Genomic DNA, 25257 nt, shown 5'->3' with positions numbered 1-25257 from the left:
CAGACGAAAAGTGGACTTTAATGTTTGATGGGGCTGTCAACGCCAGAGGAAATGGAATTGGTGTTGTCATTACAACTCCGAAAGGTGCCCACATGCCTTTCACCGCTCGTCTGACTTTCGAGTGCACCAATAATGAAGCTGAGTATGAAGCCTGTATCTTGGGTATTGAGCAAGCCATTGATTTGAGAATCAAGACTTTGGACATCTTCGGAGATTCAGCTCTGGTAATCAATCAAGTGAATGGTGATTGGAACACTCTCCAGCCTACTTTGGTCCCCTACAAAGATTACACGAGAAGACTGTTGACTTTCTTTACAACAGTAAAGTTGTATCATATACCTCGTGATGAGAACCAGATGGCAGATGCTCTTGCTACTCTATCCTCCATAATCACGGTGATCCGTTGGAACCATGCTCCCAAGATCAACGTGATGCGCCTTGATAGGGCCACGTATGTGTTTGCTGCTGAGCTGGTAGTTGATGACAAGCCCTGGTATCACGACATCAAGTGCTTTTTGAAGAATCAAGAGTACCCTGCAGGGGCATCCAACAATGATAGAAAGACTTTGAGAAGATTGGCAGGCAGTTTCTTCTTGAACAAAGACGATGTTCTGTATAAGAGGAACTTCGACATGGTTTTGCTCAGATGCGTGGACAGACACGAAGCAGACATGTTAATGCAGGAAGTTCATGAAGGCTCCTTCGGTACTCATGTCGGCGGACATGCAATGGCTAAAAAATTGTTGAGAGCAGGTTATTACTGGATGACCATGGAATCTGATTGTTTCAAATATGCTCGGAAGTGCCATAAATGCCAGATTTATGCTGATAAGGTGCATGTGTCGCCGAATCCTTTGAATGTGATGTCTTCGCCGTGGCCTTTTGCTATGTGGGGCATTGATATGATTGGAAAGATTGAGCCGACCGCCTCCAATAGGCACCGCTTCATCCTTGTTGCCATCGACTATTTCTCCAAGTGGGTCGAAGCAGCATCGTTCGCGAATGTCACCAGACATGTGGTTGCCCGATTCATCAAGAAAGAAATCATTTGTCGCTATGGGATTCCCGAAAGAATCATTACTGATAATGGTTCTAATCTCAACAACAAAATGATGAAGGAGTTGTGCCAGAACTTCAACATTCAGCATCACAATTCTTCCCCTTACCGCTCTAAGATGAAAGGTGTTGTTGAAGCGGCAAATAAGAACATAAAGAAGATTGTGCAGAAGATGGTCGTTACATACAGAGATTGGCATGAGATGCTACCCTTCGCCTTGCATGGGTACCGTACTTCAGTATGTACATTGACCGAGGCAACCCCTTACTCCCTTGTGTATGGTATGGAAGCAGTCCTACCTGTTGAAGTGGAGATTCCTTCTCTAAGAGTCCTGTTGGATGTCAAGTTAGACGAAGCTGAATGGATTCGGATAAGGTTCAATGAGTTGAGTCTTATCGAAGAGAAGCGAATGGCAGCCATTTGTCATGGGCAGTTGTATCAAAGTCGGATGAAGAGAGCCTTTGATCAGAAAGTGCGTCCCTGATGCTTCCAGGTCGGAGATTTGGTGTTGAAAAGGATCTTTCCTCCTCAGACAGATCACAGGGGCAAGTGGACTCCTAACTATGATGGACCGTATATTGTCACCAAGGTTTTTGATGGTGGGGCCTTAATGCTTGCAACGATGGATGGTGAAAACTTCACTTCCCCGGTGAACTCAGACGCAGTTAAAAAATACTTCGCATGAAATAGACCCGCTGGACAATAAAAAGAGTAGTCCAGGAAAAATGGGCATCCCGGCGAACCAAGAAAATGAAAAAGGTTCGGGAAAAAATTAGGGATTAAAAGTGAAAAGATTGTACACCCGGTAAGTTGAAAACCTGAAAAGGCAACTTAGGCAAAAATGGGTATCCCGGTGGATTGAAAACCCGAAAAGGGCGATCCAGGCAAAAGTTAGGGATTAAGAGAATGACTGCGTTCTGAGTAGCTCTGAATCTCATCTCGTGTCAATGACTGGAAACTTTTGAAGGATAGGAAACAGTCCAATCACTCTTTCAGAAAGCTGATCATCTGGAGGATCTTGAAGACGAGCAAGTCATAGCAGAATTGGAACCCAATAGAAATCCATTTCACATTGCCATTAGATTAATGTCTGTTTTTATCTGTTGTGCAATTACCTCTTTCCAGGGATTGCTTCCTGATGTAAATGCCTATTCATAGGCCGTTCAATCAATAAAATCATGTTATTTAGTATATCTCTGTTTTCATTTTCATTTTTCTATTTTGTTTGCAAAAATGACGTCCGAGTTTTTTGATAAACATTGCATCATGACACATAAGAGCTTTACAGGTACATGCTTAATAAACATTTAAAATTGTTGTAAATTTTAAGTGCTTTGGATCGTCTATTCAGAACAGGTACCCTCGGGGCATTTCCTTAGAATCCCCTGCAGATGATCGTGAATGTTTTCCGCCAACAGACGAATTCGGTATCTTATCCCTGCAGAGCTGATCAGAGCGTTGGATTCTTCAATCCCCAGCAGGTTCTCACTACTGTACTTCCCCAAGCGGTTGTTTCAGAATATACACTCCCCAGTAGAGTTGACAGTGTCAGACTGTATATCCCCAGCAGAGTTGACAGTGCCAGACTGTATCTTCCCAGCAGAAGCGGCTGCTCCTCAGAGTTCGAGGCCAGATCGATAATCCCAATGTCAGATCCATGGTTTCTTTCCTTGAAGTAGAACCTCGGTACCGTATCGGTGTTTGTTTCCACTGCCGAGTCATCTCTCGCAGATCGTGGTTGCCAGAACCACTATCGCTTTCCCCAACAGTAGGTTTTCAGTGTCGTTCTCTCCCCAGTCAGAATCTCGGTATTTCGTCATTGCTAGAACACCGTGTGGCGGGTCATTTCCCCACAGAATTCTTTGTGCTGTGCATCTCCAGCAGCCTTGCCAGGGTCCAGAAGATGGTGATCATTTCCCCAGCAGATCCCCTTGCCTCAGCTTGGCATTCTACCCAGCATTTCGCATCCCTGCATGTAGAATCATATTGCATTGCATCCTCCCAAATCGTGTAGCATTTCCATTTTCATGGAGCATTACGCCATTGAAAAATTCAAACATACGCATGTAAGCATAAAACATTCTCGGTATCCCAAGTGATAAGCCAGAAGTTGTTTCCAGTACTCAGACTGAAGATTGTTCATGACTTACCTTTGTTATCCCCAGCAAGTGTCATTGGCCCATGCGGCGCCTCTATTATCGTTCCCTATTTCTGCCGATGCTGACAAGCATGAAGTTTCCGGTATTCATACCGAAGTGGCGTTCAGGCCAGTTTTCTGATGTTCAGATCGAAGAAGTTTCCGACGTTCAGGTCGATGCAACTTGTGGCTTTCAGGCCAGTTTTCCGATGTTCAGATCGAAGAAGTTTCCGACGTTCAGGTCGATGCAACTTGTGGCGTTCATGCCAGTTTTCCGATGTTCAGATCGAAGAAGTTTCTGATGTTTAGGTCGATGTAACTTGTGGCGTTAAGGCCAGTTTTCCGATGTTCAGATCGAAGAAGTTTCCGACATTCAGGTCGATGCAACTTGTGGCATTCAGGCCAATTTTCCGATGTTCAGATCGAAGAAGTTTCTGACGTTCAGGTCGACGCAACTTGTGGCATTCAGGCCAGCCTCTCGGTGTTCAGACCGATATTAATAATCTCATATCTCCCGATGTTCAGATCGAAGTCATTTCCAGTATTCAGACTGATGAGCGGCATTCAGGCCATGGTTATTTCTGTGTTACCATTTATTTTGGTATCCAGGTTAACATTCTTTTTCGGTATTCAGACTGACTCTCACCGTACCAGACGGATTCTTCTTTTAAGACCACCTCCTTGCCGATTCTGATAGGCATTGTTACTTCACTTTACTTCAGTGCAAATTTTCGGGCTTTTATTGTATTCAATCCCTTGATACCTCGAAAGCACGAAAGTCGCTGCTATCTTCTTTCCAGGTCTCCAGTTGATTGAATAGGGGAAGTTGTAATACCCCAAAATTTACCCTTCATTTTTCCTGGAAGCATACGCTTTACACCTCATGCATGCATTCATTTTTAGGTCATTTAGCATTTGCATTTCATCATGGCAATCGGAATCGGATCCAAGAAGCTTGAACATCATCCAGGACACTTTGTGGGCTCTATTTAGATGATCAGTCAACACAAGGGAAAGACTTGAGTTACTTCCAACAGGAGTCTATTCGTCAGTCAAAACGTTAATCTTGAAGGAGAAAAGGTTTGTTCATGAGATGTCATGTTCGCTAGGCGAAGCCCACGTGTTTTGAAAAAAAAATGGAAAACGAAAAAAAAAACGAAAAACGACAAATGAAAAAAAATAAAAATAAAATAAAATAAATAAATAAATAAATAACGAAAAACGAAAAAATAAATAAATAAAAGAAAAAATCTTGGACTTGGACCTCTCTCATTTGAGCCCACAGGTCCACAAAAATCAGGTTATAAATTCAGAGTTTCAGTGAAACAAAAGGCCATTTTATTCCTATTACCCTGTCTGGGAAAAAGATAGTGAGAGAAGAGCTAACAGAGTTCAGAACAACCTCAAGGCAACTCTGAAAGGTTCATTCTGACTCACACACTTTCAGCTCAAGCAAACCCTAACATTGGTTTGCAAATTCAGCCGTGCCATTTGATTTCAACCGATCTCTCCAATCAGGTTTGCCTTTATTCCCATTACCTTTGTGCTTTGGAGTTGAATACTCTGAATATTTGAGGTATGATGGATGAATTTCATTAGGTTTTTGCCCACGGGTTCATAATTATGTATGAATGTATAAATAATGCCTTGAATGCTTAATCGTTTAATTTCTGAAGTGTATGCCACAAGGTTTGAGGTTTCTGAAACCATACTGTTTTGCTCTAATCTGACTTACGGTTGTCATAGCATGTTTTCTCTTAATCCTTATCTTGTTTCACTAACCCTTTTGTTGAGTTTTTGTGAAGGCTCACATGACTTTTGCAGGGATAGCTCGCTGGATATTCCACTTTGCTTGTGGAATACCATGTGGGAGATTTATTCTGATTGCCTTGTTGGCACATTTACTTTATACATGTTTGTTTTGTATGTGTTCGTATCCCCGCAGGTAGCGCAGTTCCTTCGTCAAGGACTGCCTTTTTGCATGAGCATCCCAAACCCTAACCCTTCATTGATTTTTCTTCTCCTAAACACACGTTTACTCCTTCTACTACAGGTGAGTAAGTCTCCAAAGGTCGAGCATCCGGTAGATTGCGTAGTAACGTCGTCCGCCCCCAAAACATAATCCTTAACCCCGTAGTTAGCCGAACTACGGCTTGCTCTGATTCTCATTCCAGATGAGATACGTAGGCATAAGATGCGATGTCTTAGCGAGCACACATCCCCAACCCATAGGTCATCTGAGCTACGAAGACTCTGATTCTCATATTCAAATGAGATACGTATGCAGTGGATGCGACATCCACGCGAGTCATTTTCATTTAACCCCTTTTTTAGTAAACAACACAAGATAAACTCACACCCTTTAGACAAGAACTACAAAAGTGGATCCCGTAGAGTACTACGGATGCGTAGGGGTGCTAATACTTTCCCTTCGCATAACCGACTCCCGAACCCAAGATTTGGTTGCGAGACCTTGTCTTTTCCTTTCCTCTTTTTAGGTTTACTTCGGGCGTTTCCTTTCCCTCCTTTGGGATAAATAACGCACGGTGACGACTCTTCTGTCATTTTCTTTTGCCGGTTGTTTTTTCGCACACTGTATTTTTCAGGTTGTGACATAATTCAAATCAGAAATTCATTGTTGGTAGTCGCCATGGAATTCCAATTCACGGCATCGGACACACACAAATAACCACATCTCATCAACCACTTCACCTTAACCATGTCCTGCATGCCCCAAAAATTATTAAAAATTTAATTTTTGTGAGACGACTCACCACTGACAATAATGTTTCTGTTTCCTTTGACCCTTTTGGTTTTACTGTCTCTGATTTTCAGACGGGGATCACCCTTCTCAAATGTGACAGTCATGGAGATCTTTATCTAGTTACCATTCCTCCCAATTTTGTCGGTCTCACATCCAGTCTTTGGCATAGTCGTCTTGGTCATCCTGGAGTGTCTGTTTTGAATTCCCTTTGCAAAAATAAGTTCATATGTCATGAACCTTTTAATTCTTTTGTCGTCTGTGACTATTGTGTTTTAGGCAAACAGGTTAGATTTCCATTTTTTGATTCTCAAACTACGACTTTGATGCCTTTTGACATTTTACATAGTGATTTATGGACGTCTCCAATTTTAAGTTATGTTGGCCATAAATATTATGTCTTATTCTTAGATGATTTTACAAACTTCTTGTGGACTTTTCCTATTAGCAGAAAATCTCATGTGTTTGAAACGTTCAAGTCACTTACTCAACTCATTCAAACTCGATTTTTGCAAAAAGTAAAAACATTTCAATGTGACAATGACGGTGAATATAATAATGAACTTTTTCAAAAATATTGCACTGATCATGGTCTAGTTTTTCGTTTCTCTCGTCCCCACACATCCTCACAAAATGGGAAAGCCGAACGCAAAATAAGAACCATTAATAATATGAAATGCACTATGCTAACTCATTCTTCTATTCCCCCCTCATTTTGGCATCATGCTCTCCACATGAAAACTTAATTGTTAAATAGTATTCCCTGTAAAACACGTCATAACCAGTCACCAACATAACTCATGTATCATCGTGATCCCACCTGCACACATCTCAGAGTCTTTGGTTGTCTATGTTATCCATTATCCTGTCATCTACCATTCATAAGTTACAACCCCGCTCTACTCCGTGTGTATTCTTGGGTTATCTGCCGAATCATAGAGGTTACAAGTGTTTTGATTTGTCTAATAGAAAATTAATAATTTCGAGGCATGTTATCTTTGATGAAACTCAATTTCCCTTCACCAAGATACACTCTCATTCACCTCATTCCTATCAATTCCTAGATGATGACCATCACCCCTACCTTATACATCAGTGGCAAAATCAAATTTTACCACCTGTTGCACATAACCAACCAACACCCACAATCCCAATTGACCAACCACTACCCTCAATAAACCAACAATCATCATCTCCTACCTCTTCGATCAACACAGCCATTACAATAAACTCTCCATCAACACCACCAATTCAACCGCATCCACCTCCACCTACACGAACCATCACCACCTGAAGCATGAAAGGCATTGTCAAACCCCGCATGATATTTAACTTATAAATTTCTCACTCTGACCACACCATCTCTCCCATACCTAAAAACCCCAAACTAGTCTTATCAGACCCGAATTGGAAATCCATAATGCAATCTGAATTTGATGCTCTTATTCAAAATAAGACGTGGGATTTAGTTCCTCGTCCTTGTGATGCTAATCTTATTCGATGTATGTGGTTTTTTAGGCATAAGAAAAATTCGGATGGCTCCTTTGAGCGTTATAAGGCTCGTCTTGTAGGTGACGGCAAGTCAAAGGTTGCAGGTGTGGATTGTGATGAGACTTTTAGCCCCATGGTGAAACCCGATACCATTCGAACAGTGCTTACCATTGCTCTCTCCAAATCCTGGAACATTCATCAACTGGATATCCATAATTCCTTTTTACATGGTGATCTTCATGAGACGGTTTACATGCATCAGCCATTGGGTTTTTGTGACCTCTGTCATCCAGATTATGTATGTCGGTTGAAGAAGTCATTGTATGGTCTCAAGCAAGCGCATAGGGCATGGTACCAACATTTTGCTGACGATGTCTCCACCATTGGCTTTCGCCATAGCACATCAGACCATTCCCTCTTCATATATCGATAAGATTTAGACATGGCCAACATTCTGCTGTATGTAGACGACATCATCCTCATCACCTTTACTCAGGCCCTCCGTTAATCAATTATTCCACTTTTAGCATCTGAGTTTGCAATGAAGGATTTGGGCCCTCTGAGTTACTTTCTGGGTATTGCAGTATCTCGTCATCCTGATGGCATATTTCTCAGTCAAAGCACTTATGCTTCAGAGATCATTGAACGTGCTGGCATGGAATCCTGTAAACCATCAGTCACTCCTGTTGACACCAAGCAGAAACTCATCACCTCCTCTGGCACTTCTTATGAGGATCCCTCCTTGTATCGGAGTCTTGTAGGGGCCATACAGTATCTCACCTTCACTCAACCTGATATATCATATGATGTTCAACAAGTTTGTCTTCACATGCATGCCCCTCGCATGGAACACATGCATGCTCTTAAGCGCATTTTCCGTTATGCTCAGGGCACCTTACATTTTGGACTACACTTATCCTCGTCTCCCATTACAAAGCTTATCTTCTACACAAACGTTGATTGGGGTGGACGTCCTGACACCAGACGTTCTGCATCTGGTTACTGTGTTTTTCTAGGTGACAACCTTATTTCTTGGTCTTCCGTTCCAGTGTTGAAGCCGAATATAGGGGGTTGCCAATGTTGTCTCTGAATCGTGTTGGATTCATAATCTTCTCATGGAACTCCATTTTCCTATTCCTCAGGCCACTTTGGTGTATTGTGACAATGTTAGTGTCATCTATCTGGGAATCCTGTGCAACATCAGCGCACTAAGCATATTGAGATGGACATTCATTTTGTTCGGGAAAAGGTAGCTCGTGGTCAGGCTCGCGTCCTTCATGTTCCCTCAAGACATCAGATCCAGACATCTTCACCAAAGGACTTTCTTGCATTTTCTTTGATGATTTTCGAACAAGTCTAAGCGTCCGTGAATCTCCCGCTTCAACTGTGGGGGTGTGATAGAATAGAATATTTTATTATAATTAGTCATAATTAGTTTCCTATAATTATGTTGTATCATAATTAGATAGTTGACCAAATGTTACACATTGATGTATCTATATTCTATTCAAATCAATGAGAAGGACACGATTTCCATTATCTTACATGATAGAATATAATATTTTGTTATAATTAGTCATAATTAGTTTCCTATAATTATGTTGTATCATGATTAGATAGTTGACCAAATGTTACACATTGATGTATATATATTATATTCAGATCAATGAGAAGCAGACGATTTCCATTATCTTACAAACCTAACCTAGAGAGAACTAGCTACTCATAATTCAAATTACAATACCAAAATAATAATAATAATAATAAGAGGTTTTCATAAGAATTCCCTTGAAGCATTGACCTCAAATGACTTCAAATGCTCTCCGGATATGCCTTATGGTGTTGTAAATCGTCACTTTTGGTGTGTAGAAATTCGTAACCCTTGAAAAATTACCAAAATTCCCCTAAAAAGGCCTTTAGAATTGAAAAGAACGCGTCAGAAAAAATCCAGAAAAGGGGTCATCGTGTGCATGATGACCTGCATCGTGCGTGCGATGCAACTTCTACTTCCTTATCGCGCGCGTGATGATGCACATGATTATTTAAGTAGTTGCATGCTTTTTCTTCTCTTTTCACATGATTTTCATCAAGTCCTTAGTTCTCCATACATAGATATTTTTTCCTCTTTCTTTGGCATTTATTCTTCATTTTTGCTCCTCTTTAACTTGTTTTGATCCTTTTCTTCGACCGAAATCATGCAATAACAGAGCGTCATCACAACCCCAAACATGAATCGTTGCTTGTCCTTAAATAACTTGCATGCACTGCCAATTCCAAACAGTAACAAGTTGCACAATAACAATTGAACATCACCATATAATTTTTTTTCTTGGCCCTCGTTCTAGTTTCTAACTTTCACCCGGAAAATTTGGAAAACGTCCTCAAACTTTGACAAGTACTCAACACATCTCTCATCTCACTTTGACTCACTCAATAGATAAGGTAGTCTCTCAATTAACATACAAAATAGTTTATACTTAGCTTGATCGTGTTCTAATATAATTCATCAAAGAAATCAAAACACACACATTAGATCTCTTTTTCGGTTGTATCTTGGCTTATGTTCGGGTAGGATATTTTTGAGAAAGTAGGTTTAAACCTTTGGAATTAGGTGCCTAGTTCTCCTTCTATTATCATACAATTTTGTTCCTTCTTGACGGTACTCAAGATTTTACTATTATGGTCCTTATTATGCACTTTGCATTCTTTTAATCTTTTCTCAAAATTTTGACCATTTTTCTCTAGTACCTCAAGCCCAAACTTAAAACTTTGCTCACTTCCTAGAGCAACCCCAAACTTAATCTTTTTTATACGACTTAAGAACTACAATTCTACCTAACTCCAAAGAGAGGATGGAAAGATAAAATCTTTCAATTCATACGGCTAAGAATTAAGGCTAAGTCACCGAAAGAAAGGTTAAGCTCAAAGTGGTTAGCAATTGATGTACCTATTACTACAGGGTGATTAAAAAGGCTCAATGTTAAAAGCAAACAACTGCTCAATGTGTGTAAATCAAACCAGACAAATTTAATTGGAAATAGTTCAAACTTGATAAAACAATAAAGCACGGAAATAGTGACCAATGGAATTTATTTGGCTAAAAAATTACTAGTTAAGGTATCTGAAGGTTGAGTACAAGTTCCTTGATTCTTTTTCCTTCCTTTTCCTTCAAGTTGTAACTTGCTTTTCTGATGATCAAGTTTTCTTTTGGTTCATTTGCTCAATTCTATAGTGGAAAACTTTGTAAATTTGAAAGAAACAATAGCTACAAACTTGTTCATTAAAGACACACACAGATTGTGATGGGAAGGCATGCTCAGGTGGTTAATTCTTCTTATTGAACTTCACTCCTAACATAACATAAATTCTGCAACAAAAGATTAGTTATAAAAGATGGGCTATCTCCCATGAAACACCCGTTTTATATTGCTAACTTGACGGTCCATGTCTAATGAATATCAGGCGCAAGAAAATCCCTCATGCTGGTTAATTCACTTTCCTTCTTCCCTTTGCCATCCTTTCTACCTTTTTCTTCCAACTAGTAGCATGTCTCTAGGTCATCTACATATTGTGGCCATTAAAACACATTATATACCTTTTTTTTCCATGTTGAACTTCAAGACAAGTTCATCGGGTTCCACATCTATTAAAGCTTTCCTGGTTGCCAAGAATGGGCGTACAAGAATAACTAACCTTTTAGAATCTCCTTTCATGTCAATCATCATAAAATCTGCAGGAAAAACTAAACCAGCGAAATGCACTAATACATCTTATAAGATACCAAGTAGATGAGTAACAGATGAATCAATTAAAGTGAGAGTCACATCACTCGGTATGATCTCTCCCAATTTTAATTCTTTAACCTTATTCAGTGGCATTACATTTATGTTATGCCCTAAATCACATAACGCGTCTGGGATCTTTACCCCACCAATAGTATAAAAGATGGTAAACTTACCTGGATCATTTAGTTTTGGTGGCAATGTTTGAGGCATTGTCGTCTCATCTTTCTCCGACATGTTTACATGTTCCTTGACCAGCTTCTGCTTTGTACCCTTTAGCAATTCCTTCATAAATATAGAAACCTTGGGCATTAGTTCTAAAACTTCTTGAAACAAAATACTTACTTGAAATGTAGTTAGCATCTCTTTAAACTTTGTGAACAACCCTGCCTCATCTTCCTGTAATGGTTTCTTCTTAATTATAGGATAAGGTGGGTTGATATAATCAGGTAGTTTTGGATTGGGATCATTAAGAATTTACTTCTTAGTCCTTCTCCTAGGGGAGTTTATATCTATTAATTGTTCAATGGTGACTCCTTTCTTAGCTTGGTCACCTTGATTTTTACTCTCCTCTCTTTCAGTCCTCACTTCTTCCTTTTCCATCAAATCCTCTCCCACTAGTTCATCCTCACCCCTGTTAGTGATCACCTCAAAACCTGTTTCTACAGCCCTGCAGGACTCATTTTTAGGATTGTCTACAATATTACCAATAAATCCTTCACTCGATCCAGGTAAGGCAGCTATTTGTGTAGATAGTTGACCAATCTGCATCTCCAAAAATTTTATAGACACGTCATGATTCTTACTCATTATTTCATCCTGCTTATTTACCTGAGCAAAGCTACTCTGAGTGGCTTGGATGAAGTTTTGCATGGTCTCTTCCAGTTGTGAAGGTTTCCATTAGATTAGAGGTTGTTGATTTTACTGAATACCTTGGTTAACACTTGTATTCTGGTTATTGCTCCATCAGAAATTTTGGCGATCCTTCCATCCAAGATTGTAGGTGTTAGAATAAGGGATATTCTTCTGGAAATTAGAAAACTTAGCTTCTTCACTTGATCCTTCCAAAGAGAACCTTCCATTTTCATGTCCCTCTCCAAAGAAATCACACTGAAGTGTTTGTACCTGACTCACGTTAGCTTTACTCAAGCTGCTTCCAGCTAGCTTTTTATTCAATAATTCAATTTAGGCTAAAAGTGAAGTATGAGTATCAATAGCTAACATGCCTTTGGGTGTGCCTACCGTTTCTATTTTCGCTGACTTTTCTATTTTTGAACGATATTCATTCAAGAACATATTTTCAATCAGGTCTTTAATTTGTGGTTCAATCATTGTTCTAGTCGTGTCTCCCCGAAAGCATCTAGCAACATGCGTGTCAAACTCTTGAGAACTTTGATAAAATTATGCATTTACTCCATGTTATTCATATTATGATTTGGGCACCTGTGAAATAAAAGTTTAAACCTTTCCCATGAGTCATACAACAATTCAGTTTCCTGCTGCTCAAAATTTGTAATTTTGGCTCTTCGCGCAACAAACTGAGTAGTGGTGAAAAATCTCTCTATGAATTTGTCTTCAAGCTCTTTCCATTTTCTTATCGTTCCATTTGGAAGGCAAAGAAACTAATCATTGGCTCTTCCAATTAGCAAGAATCCGAACAACATTAACTTGACTTGGTCTTCTATGATGTTAGTCAGTCTGCACATCAAAGTTTGTTTCGTAGAAGCGGGCAAGATACTCCCACAGATCTATAAATGCAATCCCGTCAAATGGATTGTCTCTTAAACTTGAAAGAATATAATTTTTGATATCAAAGTTAATTGGGTTTGCCGGTATGAACCCTTTAGAAACCCGCCCTTCGTTGGTCCTTTTCTAGTAGTCCCCCATAGTGGGTGGTGGTACAACTACCATACTAATCTCCTTTTTCAGAGTCCGAAGAAATTAGTGGATTGTCTTCTACTAAGATCCTTTGAGCTAGAGTTTCTTATATAACTGCTCTCCTGATTGCACGTGCAGTCCTTTCAATTTCTTGATCAAACGGTGTCAATGATGATCCTAAGTTACGCATACACAAATAAGAAATACATCGGTAGCATTGTAATTAACGAGAAAATAAAAAAAATAAAAAAAATAAAAAACGTTGCACAAGTGTTGCCTTATTAAAAATATCAACAGTCCCCGACAACGGCGCCAAAAACTTAATGACTTCTCAACAAGTGTACCGATAATGTCGCAGTAATAAAATAAGATCGAATTTGCATGGAATGCTATTTAACAAGACAAATTTGTGCAATAAGTAGAAAATACTAAATGGAGGGTGGGGAGTTCGAGTTTTAATTGCGAAAAGAAAATAAGGTGTTCTGACAATAATACGAAAGCCGTCAAGTTGTGTATAGAATCTCCTATTTCTCCATTGTTGATGTTCGATGCATTACATGAATGATATTATCACTATAATTCAATGAATAATTAATAAAACCGCTATACCGAATCCCTTGTAATATAGCCCATTAATTTATACTCCGAGTTTTTTATCCCTAGTCCACCAGCATAAGCAAGATTAGAAGATGCAATAAAGTGTTAATTTCTAGGTCACAACTCAGAGTTTTATATTTGTAGTCCATCAGCGTAAGCACAATAATTGCCCTAGGTCCAACACATAGACTAATGGTCAGTATTTCATATGTGCCCAAAATCAAATTAAAATAGTATCTCACATAAAAAGCATTAAGAACAAGGTGCAATTGAATAGAATTATAGATCAAATTACTCATGCAATATCAAACCAAACATATGTCCCAACAATATCAAAATAGGTACATCATACACAACCTAACCTAGAGAGAATTATCTACTCATAATTCAAATTACAATACCAAAATAATATTAAGAGGTTTGCATAAGAATTCCCTTGAAGAATTGGCCTAAAATGGCTTCAAATGTTCTCAAAATATACCTTATGGTGTTGTAAATCATCATTTTTGGTGTAGAAATTTGTAACCCTAAAAAAAGTACCAAAATTCCCCTTAAAAAGCCTTAAGAATGGATCAGAACACGCCAAAAAAATCTCAGAAAAATGGATCATCGCGCGCGTGATGATCTGCGTCGCGTGCGCGATGCAACTTTTACTTCCCTATCGTGTGTGTGATTTTGCGCGTGATTATTCTAGTAATTGCACGTTTTTGCTCTCTTTTCACCCGATTTTCACTAAGTCCCTATATCTCCACACTTAGCTATTTTCCCCCTCTTTCTTTGGTCTTTATTCTTTATTTTTGCTCATCTTTAACTTGTTTTGATCCATTTCTTAGACCAAAGTCATGTAATGACGGAGTGTCATAAGTAGTCTTTGAAGAGTATTGTTGTCATTATGATTGGGTATTAGTTGTTAGGTCTGAGAGTTGACCCTTTTACATTTAGTTCTCTGGTCATAAATCATCTACATCACTAGAATAAATTAACATTTTGATAAAAGTCAAAATTCAACAATTTGACTGCATGGAATTTTCTTAGGACTTTATTTGCATTAGCATTCTCTTTTCTTTTAACTCAGCATTAATATTCGACTTTGACTTTTTATTATTGAGTTGACCTTTATCGCTTTATTCAAAATGCTTGATTCTTAAAAGGTTGAATTTCTTTTCTCTTGACATTCTTGGTTTTATTTACATTATTATCACAAGGATCAATTAGGCATTCATAAAGAATTTTTTAGCATGAAACGATTTTTAATTTTTTATACTAATGTTCATATTTTACAAAATATAACAAGAGTTAGATTAAAATAAAAAATTGTTTTTATTAATGTCAAGAAAAAATACAAAATTAGTGTACAAGTTTAATTATGTTTTTAAAAACAATACAAGATTTTAATAAAATTTGGAAAAATAAAAGGAAATGAGATTTTTTTCAGGTTCCTCTTCTCATGTGCAGTACACGAACAAACTCGGCACCACATCCTCATTCTCCATCATCATGTGTCAACCATGTATCATCAAGAGGTCATCTTACACAAATACCAATATCGCCAATTTATGCACATTCCAAACAGAAAAATGAAATGAAAATTCAAAGCAAAAGTTAAGAAAAATGTGAATCCATCCAAGTATCATACATACATACCACTGCTACAAATATACATGGGGACCACTTATAACAATTTCACTCAATTTGAATCCTTCCACCATCCCACCAAATCAGGGGACCAAAACCTTTTTAACAAAAATACAAATTGTCATTTAATCTTATCTCAAATATTTCCTCACTCTCACGCGTGACATTAACAAATTCTCAAAAAAATATCTCCCCTCACACGAGTTTGAATTCCCTCACACACTCATTACAATTACCTAAAATATTCACTCACTCATGCTATATAAAGGCCCTCACATTTTCTGAAAAAAGGAAGTAAGAAGAAGCACCCTTACTCTACAAAAATTTACCCAGAGTTTCATCTTTATGCTCTGACCTAGTCTGATCTAAACCCATCAACCCACGAACACTCATACACAAGCAAAAAAAGTAAAGAAGCACATAAGCAACACAACAATCACACTCAGAAGAAGAATAAAAAAGGAAAAGGGGAAGAAATGGAAATAGGAAGGAATCAGAACGTACCTTTTAGTAGTTTTTTTGCACTTGATCTTATTTCTGTTTGCTTGATTATTGTGATGTATGATATATTTTTCCCTTCCTGTTGATGTATCTTGTTGATGTAACCTGTGAAAATGATAAACATTATAGAATTTGGTTTAAGGTTTTGCTCGGATGCGGGTTTGTGTTGTTGTTTCAATCTGTTTGATTTGCTGGTTATATGGTGTTATTGTTGCTTATTTCATTTACAACTTAAGGTTTAAATGCGTTTTCATGTAGGGAGTTTCAATTTTTTGTTAATAGTTTATGTTAAGGTTTCGGTGAAGATCAAATCGAGAATTTGGTGGTGATTCAGGAAGATTTGAAGACAGATTTGGAACGAGAAGTGTTTTTTAGGTGGGGGTAGTCTTAGGGTTTTGTTAGTTTAGGGTGAGATCCGCCGGAGAAGATAATGGTACCACCCTTGGTCGTTGTCTGTCTCCTGCGATGTGGCTGGAGATGAAGGTTTAGGGGGGAAAGTAGGTTGCAGAGCAAGGGAGCATTTGAGAGGGTTATAGGTAAGAGAGAGTGAAGAGAGAGAATATGAATTTTCAAATAAACCATATCCCCCTTCTTTTGTTTGTTTAAGCTTTCCATTTGTTTCTTTTGGCTGCGACAATTGGTTATCCTTTCACCACTTGTCCTTCATGCAACCTCCTTTCTACCCTAAATCCCACGTGCATGCCCATTTTGAGTATACCTTGTACCACACGCTTTGACCATGTGATCTTCCTGTTTTTTTTGTATGATCATCAAGTGGCTAGCAGAGAGTCAATCCAATTAACTCTCAAGCCGAGCCTTTCCTCATGTAGACCTCGCCCATAGTGTGTTTTTCACCCTTTCCTTTATTATGATTGTGTTGAAAATTGTCTGTGTGCAGAGAAAAACCCCAAGAACCAAGGTTGGTACTGAAGGTGTCTAACTAAATATTGGCATTGAAGTTACTTTGGATGACCCGTTCATAGTTGCAGTAATTGAAGAAATGTTAGCCTATATGGAGGATCAATCATCTAAAGTCTAGAATCCAACACTTGCCATTGAACAAGTAACCTAAGAGGAGTAGCGATAGGTTGAAAACTCTCTGGAGGTCTAAAAACAATGTTATCCCATGATTAAGTGAATTTGCACCATTGGAGATTGTCGAATCTCATGGTCTCTAGTTTACTATTTTGTAGTAGCTTGTAATGCTTGTAATTCACAATGTTGTGCTAATTTTGGAACAACTTGCAATGCATAATGATGTCATATATTTGGCGCAGATGCATAATGATGTCATATATTTGGAACATATGCATAATATTGTCATATATTTGGAACACATGCACAATGTCTATTTTGTAAAAAAAAACTATTAAACATTTATTTATTGTCAAAGCTTGTAAATTTAATTTCAAAAGTTACATTACACATCTATTTTATAATATATATCTGCACACTTAAAACACTATGCAATTATGCAACATAATGTCAAAATCATGTGATCAAGTTTATGTCCATTTTTGTAACAAAGATACTGTATAGCATACCTGATATGTTTTGAAACATTAGTGTCTAGTTTTTGTCCAATTTTGTGACAATCTCAAATAACATAATTTTGAATTGAAACAAAATTTTGAACCAGAACAATATAATGCCACAATCTTGCTTTTCATTCATTAAAAAAAAATAATGTTACATCGATTTCCATTGTTACATCAACTTAAATTATTACATCAAGTTCTATTCTTACATGCTCCAACAAATATAACAAATTAAATTCAAGAACAAATAGTTACATCTATGAGAAACTTCATCTTCTTCCTTAGGCTCTCAACTCTTTTCTTCATCTCCTTAATTCCTTTTGAACACATATGAGTCCCAAATTCTCTTCCAAAATTCGTTCCCTAAATCCTTTTCAAATTTTCTCAAGTATTATATCACCATGTAACACCTATTGCATCCATAATCCTATTTTGGAGTTGTTTTTCTATCAGTTACACCAAAAAAAATCATCATCCCAGAGAAACAATTCACAACCTTCCTCTTTCTGCACAAAGAAATCAATTATGACATTTTGGAGAGGATAATAGTAAAGAAAACATGTAGAAGAATTAGAGAACTAACCCCCCAATACTTGCGTTTCCGGTATTTCCTCCCTAGATTTGCACTAAACTTTGAAACAAATAACTTCATAGAAAGACCATTCCTAAATTTGGGAGTGATTTTTCTATTTGAAGACATGCTTATGTTGGAACTTATTGCCATTTTCATTTTCGAAGGTGAAATGGTATGAAGCAACGAGAGATGGATTGTGAAGCTTCAACAACAATGGTGAGATAGAGCACACAAAAGAGTGTTGAACTTTCAAAAATTAGGGATTCCAATTGAGTGCGAAGAAAATTGAGTATGAAAAAGAGAGATGAACTTTCACAAATTAGATATTCCAATTTGAATATGGTTAATTAGTAAATAGTTTAAATTAACTTGTTTTATTTCCATGCAATTGATTAATCAATGTCCACGTGGCTTAAAATTAAATGAAAAATGCCAAAATATTACAACATGTCATTGCCACGTAATTATATTTGGTGACTGGATTTAATGATGGGGCAAAATAGAGGAATCTTCATAAGCCATAGGGGAATCTAAACTTTTTTTACAAATATTTTTCAAATAATTTTCATTCAATTAAATTATTTCTTCTATTATTTTTTTTTAATATTGTAAGTATTTATCAAGTGTTTGTTTAGTTTTATAGTCGGGATAATAAAATACTTTTAGATAAATAAAATTAATTTTTACGTTTGAGTGATTTTGAATAAATATGATTTTGTTTTTAACTTAAAAACTAGAATTTAATTTTTATATTTAAATTTACTAATTAATTCATATTTACATAAATATATTTCAACACAAAGCTTCACGTTCAATATACTTTAAATATAAATTAATTTTACAAAAAAATCAAATAAGTTAAAATTAGTTCATGTCAATATAAAAAACACATATTGAATCGGTGAATGTAACAATTTTTTTTGTTACATGAGATAAAAAACAAAAACGTAAAAAGAAAAAGAAACGACATCTTAATAAAAGAGACCCCTCCAACATATTTTATCAAGATTGAATAAAGACAAAACATTGACCCGTGCATATTACAAAAGCTCAATAATGATTAGTATCTAATTTGGCAAGGATATCGACACTAGAGTTTCATTATCTCGGAATATGGTGGATAAAAATGTTTCAATCTTGAACCAGATAACTTTGAATTAGCTCCAAAGGTTAGCTAACATAATGATGAAATTTAAGTGTTTCCTTGGCCACTAACTAAATGACTTATAAGGAGTCATAAAAGTACACAATTTTCCTGAAATCAGTGTCCCGATAAAGAGTAATACTTGTTAACTCAGCTTAAATCTCTACATGTAAGTTCACATTACCATAATAATCAAACTCGAACTAACAATATGAGTTGCCCACTAGACCATCATAACTTATTTGTCTCAGGTTATGTTGTGAAAATAATGTCAGAATTACAAAGTATAATTGGTTTCTTGATCGGTAAGAAACCCACAAGGATAGAAAAGAAGAAAACAATAAGAGCACAATGAAATTGATTATAAATTGCTATTCTTTACTTTCTCTTGATTACAAGTGTTATAGAATAATAAATAACCTCTCTCACCCTAATTAGAATTTGTGTTATTAAATGATGAGAGACTAATATGTTATTTATAAGAAAACTAACATATTAAACTAATGGGCTTTTACACACATGCTCATTACACAAGTTAACTTAAAGAGTTGGTCATAACAATCAGACCCAATTTGATATGCTAACAATCCTAGCATACTTTGACTACAACATGTGAAGACGACATGCTAAGGTCTTGTCGAATTATCGAACCAATAAGCTACCCTTCGACCATACTAGAGTTCGATCCAATATCTCACAAATCTCCATCTTGGAACACACTCTATAACATCAAGGGAACAAACTAGATTTTTTTTCTATGTCCGTTAACGTAACATCCATGACTTCGGCTCCCTTCAACACTTCTAAACAACCTTGCTGAACCAGTAGGGTTTTTATCTTCAAGCGCCACACATCGAAATCATTCACTCCGGTGAAGTTTTCAATCTCATACTTTATTGACGATATCTTCTTCATGCTCACCGCACCAATTTGTTGTGAAAACGGTGATAGAATTATAAAGTATAATTGGTTTCTTGACCGGTAAGAAATCCATAAGGGTAGAAAAGAAGAAAACAATAAGAACACAATAAAATTAGCTATAAACTGTCATTCTTTACTTTCTCTTTGAAACAATATTACAAGTGTTATAGAATAGCAAATAACCTCTCTCACCCTAATTAGGATTTGTATTATTCAATGATGAGATACTAGTATGCTATTTAAAAGAAAATTAACATACTAAACTAATGAACTTTTATACACAAGTCCATTACACAAGTTAACTTAGAGAACAAGCTAACTTAAACAATTGAGCATAACAAACATGCCCAATTCGACATGCTAACAATTCTAGCATACTTCGACTACAACATGTGAACAGACTTCGACGACATGCTAAGATCTTGTCGAATTATCGAACCAAGAAGCTATCCTTTGACCATACTAGAGTTCGATCCAATATCTCACAAGTTCGTTAGCACATTATTATCAAGATTTATTACCCAAATATCATTGTCACCATGTTTAAAACACAATTCTCTTGGACGTCAAAGAGAGGGGTATAATTTCGAGTTACCAAAGGCTTGTATGATATGTGATTCTATGAAAATAAACTGAAGCAATAGTAGACATAAGTGTTGAGTGTTCCTTCAAAGACAAGTTTATTTTTTGTACACTACATGTTCTACATAATCAAAGGAGGCATCTTACCGATCTCGGTAATCATATTTTATATATCATTTAAGATGTTCACATTATTAACTTCAAAATAATCTTATATGGATATATGAAAAACTACACGCATGTCAAATATGCATAACTCATTGGAAAAGTAGTAAGTAGTGGTAATAGTTTTGACATTTCAAACACAAAAAGAACAAGTGGATGAAATATTAACACTTTGATGTTGTAGAACAAACTTAGTTGAAAGAGAGTTATGCCAAATTTTCTAAATAAAAAAATTAAACACTCATTACAATATGTAACATCCACATTCAATTATAGTGATTATTAGAATTATTAGAATTATAAATCTTGATGTATAGTGGAAACTAATAAAACCCGCTTTTGGATAGTATATTTACTATTAAATCTTTTACTCAAGAATCACCAATCTTCAACATAAACAAGGTTGGTTGTAATCTCCAAATCAAATGTAGTAACTTTTGGAGCTAGCGAACGATTTAAGTCTGCAGTGGTATTTTTACTATCAATTCATAGGTATTTGATCTTCAATCCCATAAGTTAATACGAGATACATTGGATATTCTTAAAACGATGATGTTTTGTGAGCTATTGTTGAAATCAAAAATTGATATTTCCATCTCCTGTATTAAAAATAAAACGGTACTTTAACACACTAAGATTCTTGAGAATGGTTTTTCATGTAGGTGAGCAAACTTTTTTTATCAAGTAACATATTACCTTTAAAAAGATACTTATCTTAAAAAAAATAGGACTCAAGAAAAGATAGATATCTTAAAAAAGTTTCATGTTTGATTACAATTAGCTCCCAACAAATTTACCTGACAAAGCATTATTTTGCAAACAAGATAAATGAGTCCCTAAACCACTTAACTTTCCTAGCTTATGATAATCTTGTTCCAACCAATCATATGTATGAAACAATCTCTCGTACCATGGCAAATAAAACTCTTCACTATTTTATCCAAGACCTCGAAAACCTATAGAGGAATCCAATAATTTTTCATACTATATATAAGTAAAGAAGTAAGAATGATCTTGACAAAAGTGATACCGACTTGTTCAAGAATTTACCTTTCAAAAAACAAATTTTAAAACTACCTTATCATAAATTTTTAAAATAAACCCTTTTTCCCTGTGCATCCGTAGTTCATAAAAAATCTCAATTATTTTTTAATCGATCAACAAATCATATACTAATAGATTGCCCGACTTACATCTTTAGAGGTGTAAACTCTTGATTTACCTAAACTAGATCTAAAAATGATTATTGAAAAAATTAGAAATAAAATGTGTTTAAGAATTTTGGGCTTCATAAACATAAAGCCATTAAATATGATGAGGCTCATTTTTCTAATCTAACAATGATCTAAAATTGAAAGAATCTGTCTTGGATTCTCTTTCTCTTTCTCTCTCTAATGCGAAACAATGTAGCATTTTCTGACTCTCACTCGCTTTCTTCAACTTTTCTTCTTCTTCTTCTTCGATTCTTATCACAGATTCAATGAAATCAAAACAAGTTTCAACGATGATAAGACAGGGTTTCATATCAGACCCAACCATCTCTTCATTCTCACCTTCTAGAACCTTCTCTTCCCCATCTCCACCACCATCCACAACTCGCCCGAGTCAACCTCAAACTCAAACTCAAACTCAGTCACTCTTCGACATGATGTCAGACGATCAGAACCGCGACGCCAAACTCTCCGACGAAAAGCGCCGGAAAATGCAAGATCGGGTGAAGAAGCTGCTAGAAGAAGCTTCGTTTAGCGGCGGTGATGTGAAGCTGACGGTGGTCGGAAAGGAAGGGTTGAAGGTTTCGATGGATGTTCAGAAGAGCGTTTTGGCTGACAAGAGTAGATTCTTCGCGGAGAAGCTTCGTTGTGAAGGTGCCGATGGGAATGGGAATGGAATGACGCATTCGGTTGAGATCAGTGATTGCGACGACGTTGACGTTTATGTGGAAGCTGTCGTTTTGATGCATTGTGTGGATCTTAACAAGAGGTTGAGGTTCATTGCTGAAGATGGTGTTTCTAAAGTTTTGAACTTGCTCAAGGTATTTTTCATTTCCTAGCAAATTAGCAATGATGAATGATTAAACTAGGAACTTATTTTGTGTAGCAATGATGAATGATTAATGCTTAATTGGCCTTGTTGTCAATTACACTGAAATGTCTACACTAATAATAATTTGAAAAATATGATAAATTGAGCATAATCACAAGTGTTGGTATTGGTATCAGACACGCATTTTTTCAGAGATGTTGGTGCTACAGTCGTTCTACACCATAACCTTTGTAGAGTATTTTGCTTACCTTCTTTTGCAGGTATCAGCAGCTATCATGTTTGACCTAGGGGTTATGTCTTGTCTAGAATATTTAGAAGCGATTCCATGGACTGAGGATGAACAGGAGGAAGTTATATCTCAACTAGGTCATTTGCAGCTTCATGATTCTGCGACTGAAGTTCTTCTTAGAGTGTCGTCGTCAAGTCCATCTACTGCTGCGAGAGCCGATGACATTTTCACGAGCCTTCTAAGTGGTGTTCTACAAGCTAAAGACGACAAGGCGCGTCGGGAAATGAAATCCCTGTTATCGAAATTACTTAACGAGGATGCGTATAATGATGGCAACAAACTCGATGTTTCTAAAGACACACTCTATCATCTTTGCCAAAGATGTATTGGTTCTCTTGTCCTGTGCCTATCTGAAGCAAACGACTCGCCTGAGAGGCCAGACCGTGGGGTTTTAATGAGCGAAATAGCTCGCGAAGCTGACAACATACAATGGATTGTTGACATTTTGATTTGCAAAAGGATGGGGGATGAGTTTGTGAAAATATGGGCGGAACAGAAAGAACTCGCTGCACTTCATTCGAAAGTTCAAATCATTTATCGTTATGAAATCAGTAGAATCACAGCGCAACTGTGTATTGGGATTGGAAGGGGGCACATATTGGTGCCGAAAGAAATTCGATTTTCGTTGTTGTCGACATGGTTAGAAGCTCTGTATGAAGATTTTGGATGGATGAAGAGAGGTTCTAAATCGGTCGATAAGAAATTGGTTGAAGATGGACTGAGCCAAACTATACTAACATTGCCTTTACTTCAACAGCAAGTTTTGTTGCTTAATTGGTTTGATAGGTTTCTTAATAAAGGAGATGATTGTCCTAACATTCAGAAGGCTTTTGAGATTTGGTGGAGAAGGGCTTTCATCAGAAAGTATTCACCAGAGACTGATAGTTCTCAATTACAAATAACTCTCATGGATTATCCAAAATGAAAAGTATGAAAGGGACCTTTAGATAACAGAAGAGTGTAATTAATTAACATTTGTAAATAATAAGTGGCAATTTGCATTTCCACTTCTGCTTTTGTCAATTTTGGATTTTTTGGGGGGATGGATGAGGGGGAAATATTTATAAGGCTGAAATGTTTTTTATATCTTATTAAATAAATTGAGTTTTTTGTTTTGTTCATGACATTATCATTGTAGTAATTTTATTATTTATTTTATTTATATATTAAATTTTGACTGATTAAGTTTACCATGCATAGTCGGTATCAAGCGCATATAAAATGAGAGAGTTGGGTTAGACAGTCGACAATCAACATGAAATTTTGTCGAATCTTTATGATATGGATTAACTATGAAATAATGTGAATGCTCAATTGTTGATTGTAAGCAATGCGTTGTAGGACTCGAGTACAATACTAAAAGAGCAAGAGTTATTGCATTGTCGTTGAGATTTAGTTAAAAATAATGTCAAAAGAGCAAGGGTCGTTGCATCGTCGTCGGGATTCCGAAAGAGCAAGGTCCGTGAACGTGTGTGGGTAAAGAAGGTAGTTCATGAGAGTAGGATTCGTTTTTGGGCAAGCTTATTGAAAAATCTATGGAAATAGTGGTCATTATGGTTAGGAGGAAAATCAATTTCATGTACCTACAAGAAAACAAGTGGACAGGTGAAAAAACGAATTAGACAATTCGTGTGTGGATAAAGAAGGTAGTTCATGAGAGTAAGATTCGTTTTTGGGCAAGCTTATTGAAAAATCTATGGAAATAGTGGCCATTATGGTTAGGAGGAAAATCAATTTCATGTGCCTACAAGAAAACAAGTGGATAGGTGAAAAAACGAATTAGACAATTCGGGATTTAAGCTTTGGTATACCGAAAATGTTAGATCAAAAAATAAGGTGAAGATTATTGGACAATGAGTGGAAGGAGGATATTGTGGATGTAAAAAGAATAGAAGATCGAATCATAACCTTGAAATTTATAGTGGAACAAGACACACTTAATGTTATTAATTCATGCGCACCTCATGTGGATTAGTAAAATACTTAAAATTTTAGAAGAATTTAAAAGGCTTACTTCATGATATACTTAAAGGAGATAAACTTTTTTTTATGAGAGGATCTAAATGGACATATAGGGAGTATAACAAGAGGTTTTGAGAGTGTGCATGGGGTATGGTCTCGGGGAGGTAAATGTCGAGGGTAAATCAATATTGAAGTTTTTG

General features: G+C 36.6%; 2 protein-coding genes across 2 annotated transcripts; both read left to right on the top strand.

Annotated features, from left to right (window-relative positions):
* The first annotated feature begins 7375 nt into the window (after nt 1-7375).
* On the top strand, nt 7376-8536 carry LOC127104523 (uncharacterized mitochondrial protein AtMg00810-like). The gene is made up of 2 exons (XM_051041707.1): nt 7376-7715; nt 7974-8536. Exons 1-2 carry the CDS (start codon nt 7376-7378, stop codon nt 8534-8536), a joined length of 903 nt encoding a protein of 300 aa, XP_050897664.1.
* Nucleotides 8537-22082: 13546 nt separating this feature from the next.
* Nucleotides 22083-24221, top strand: LOC127103952 (BTB/POZ domain-containing protein At5g60050). Its single transcript, XM_051041180.1, has 2 exons — nt 22083-22795; nt 23067-24221. Exons 1-2 carry the CDS (start codon nt 22244-22246, stop codon nt 24018-24020), a joined length of 1506 nt encoding a protein of 501 aa, XP_050897137.1. The 5' UTR covers nt 22083-22243; the 3' UTR covers nt 24021-24221.
* The last annotated feature ends 1036 nt before the right edge of the window (nt 24222-25257 follow it).

This window comes from Lathyrus oleraceus, chromosome 7, assembly GCF_024323335.1.
Source record: "Lathyrus oleraceus cultivar Zhongwan6 chromosome 7, CAAS_Psat_ZW6_1.0, whole genome shotgun sequence".
In the NCBI taxonomy this organism is placed as follows: Eukaryota; Viridiplantae; Streptophyta; class Magnoliopsida; order Fabales; family Fabaceae; genus Lathyrus; species Lathyrus oleraceus.
This window is presented reverse-complemented; position numbering and strand designations above follow the sequence as displayed.

Bases quoted from the DNA above. Each gene is read 5' to 3' on its own strand.
- LOC127104523 (XM_051041707.1), top strand. From the start codon at position 7,376: ATGCAATCTGAATTTGATGCTCTTATTCAAAATAAGACGTGGGATTTA. The intron at 7,716-7,973 runs GTTTTTGTGACC...TTCCACTTTTAG, and splicing joins TTACATGCATCAGCCATTGG to CATCTGAGTTTGCAATGAAG.
- LOC127103952 (XM_051041180.1), top strand. From the start codon at position 22,244: ATGAAATCAAAACAAGTTTCAACGATGATAAGACAGGGTTTCATATCA. The intron at 22,796-23,066 runs GTATTTTTCATT...CTTCTTTTGCAG, and splicing joins AAGTTTTGAACTTGCTCAAG to GTATCAGCAGCTATCATGTT.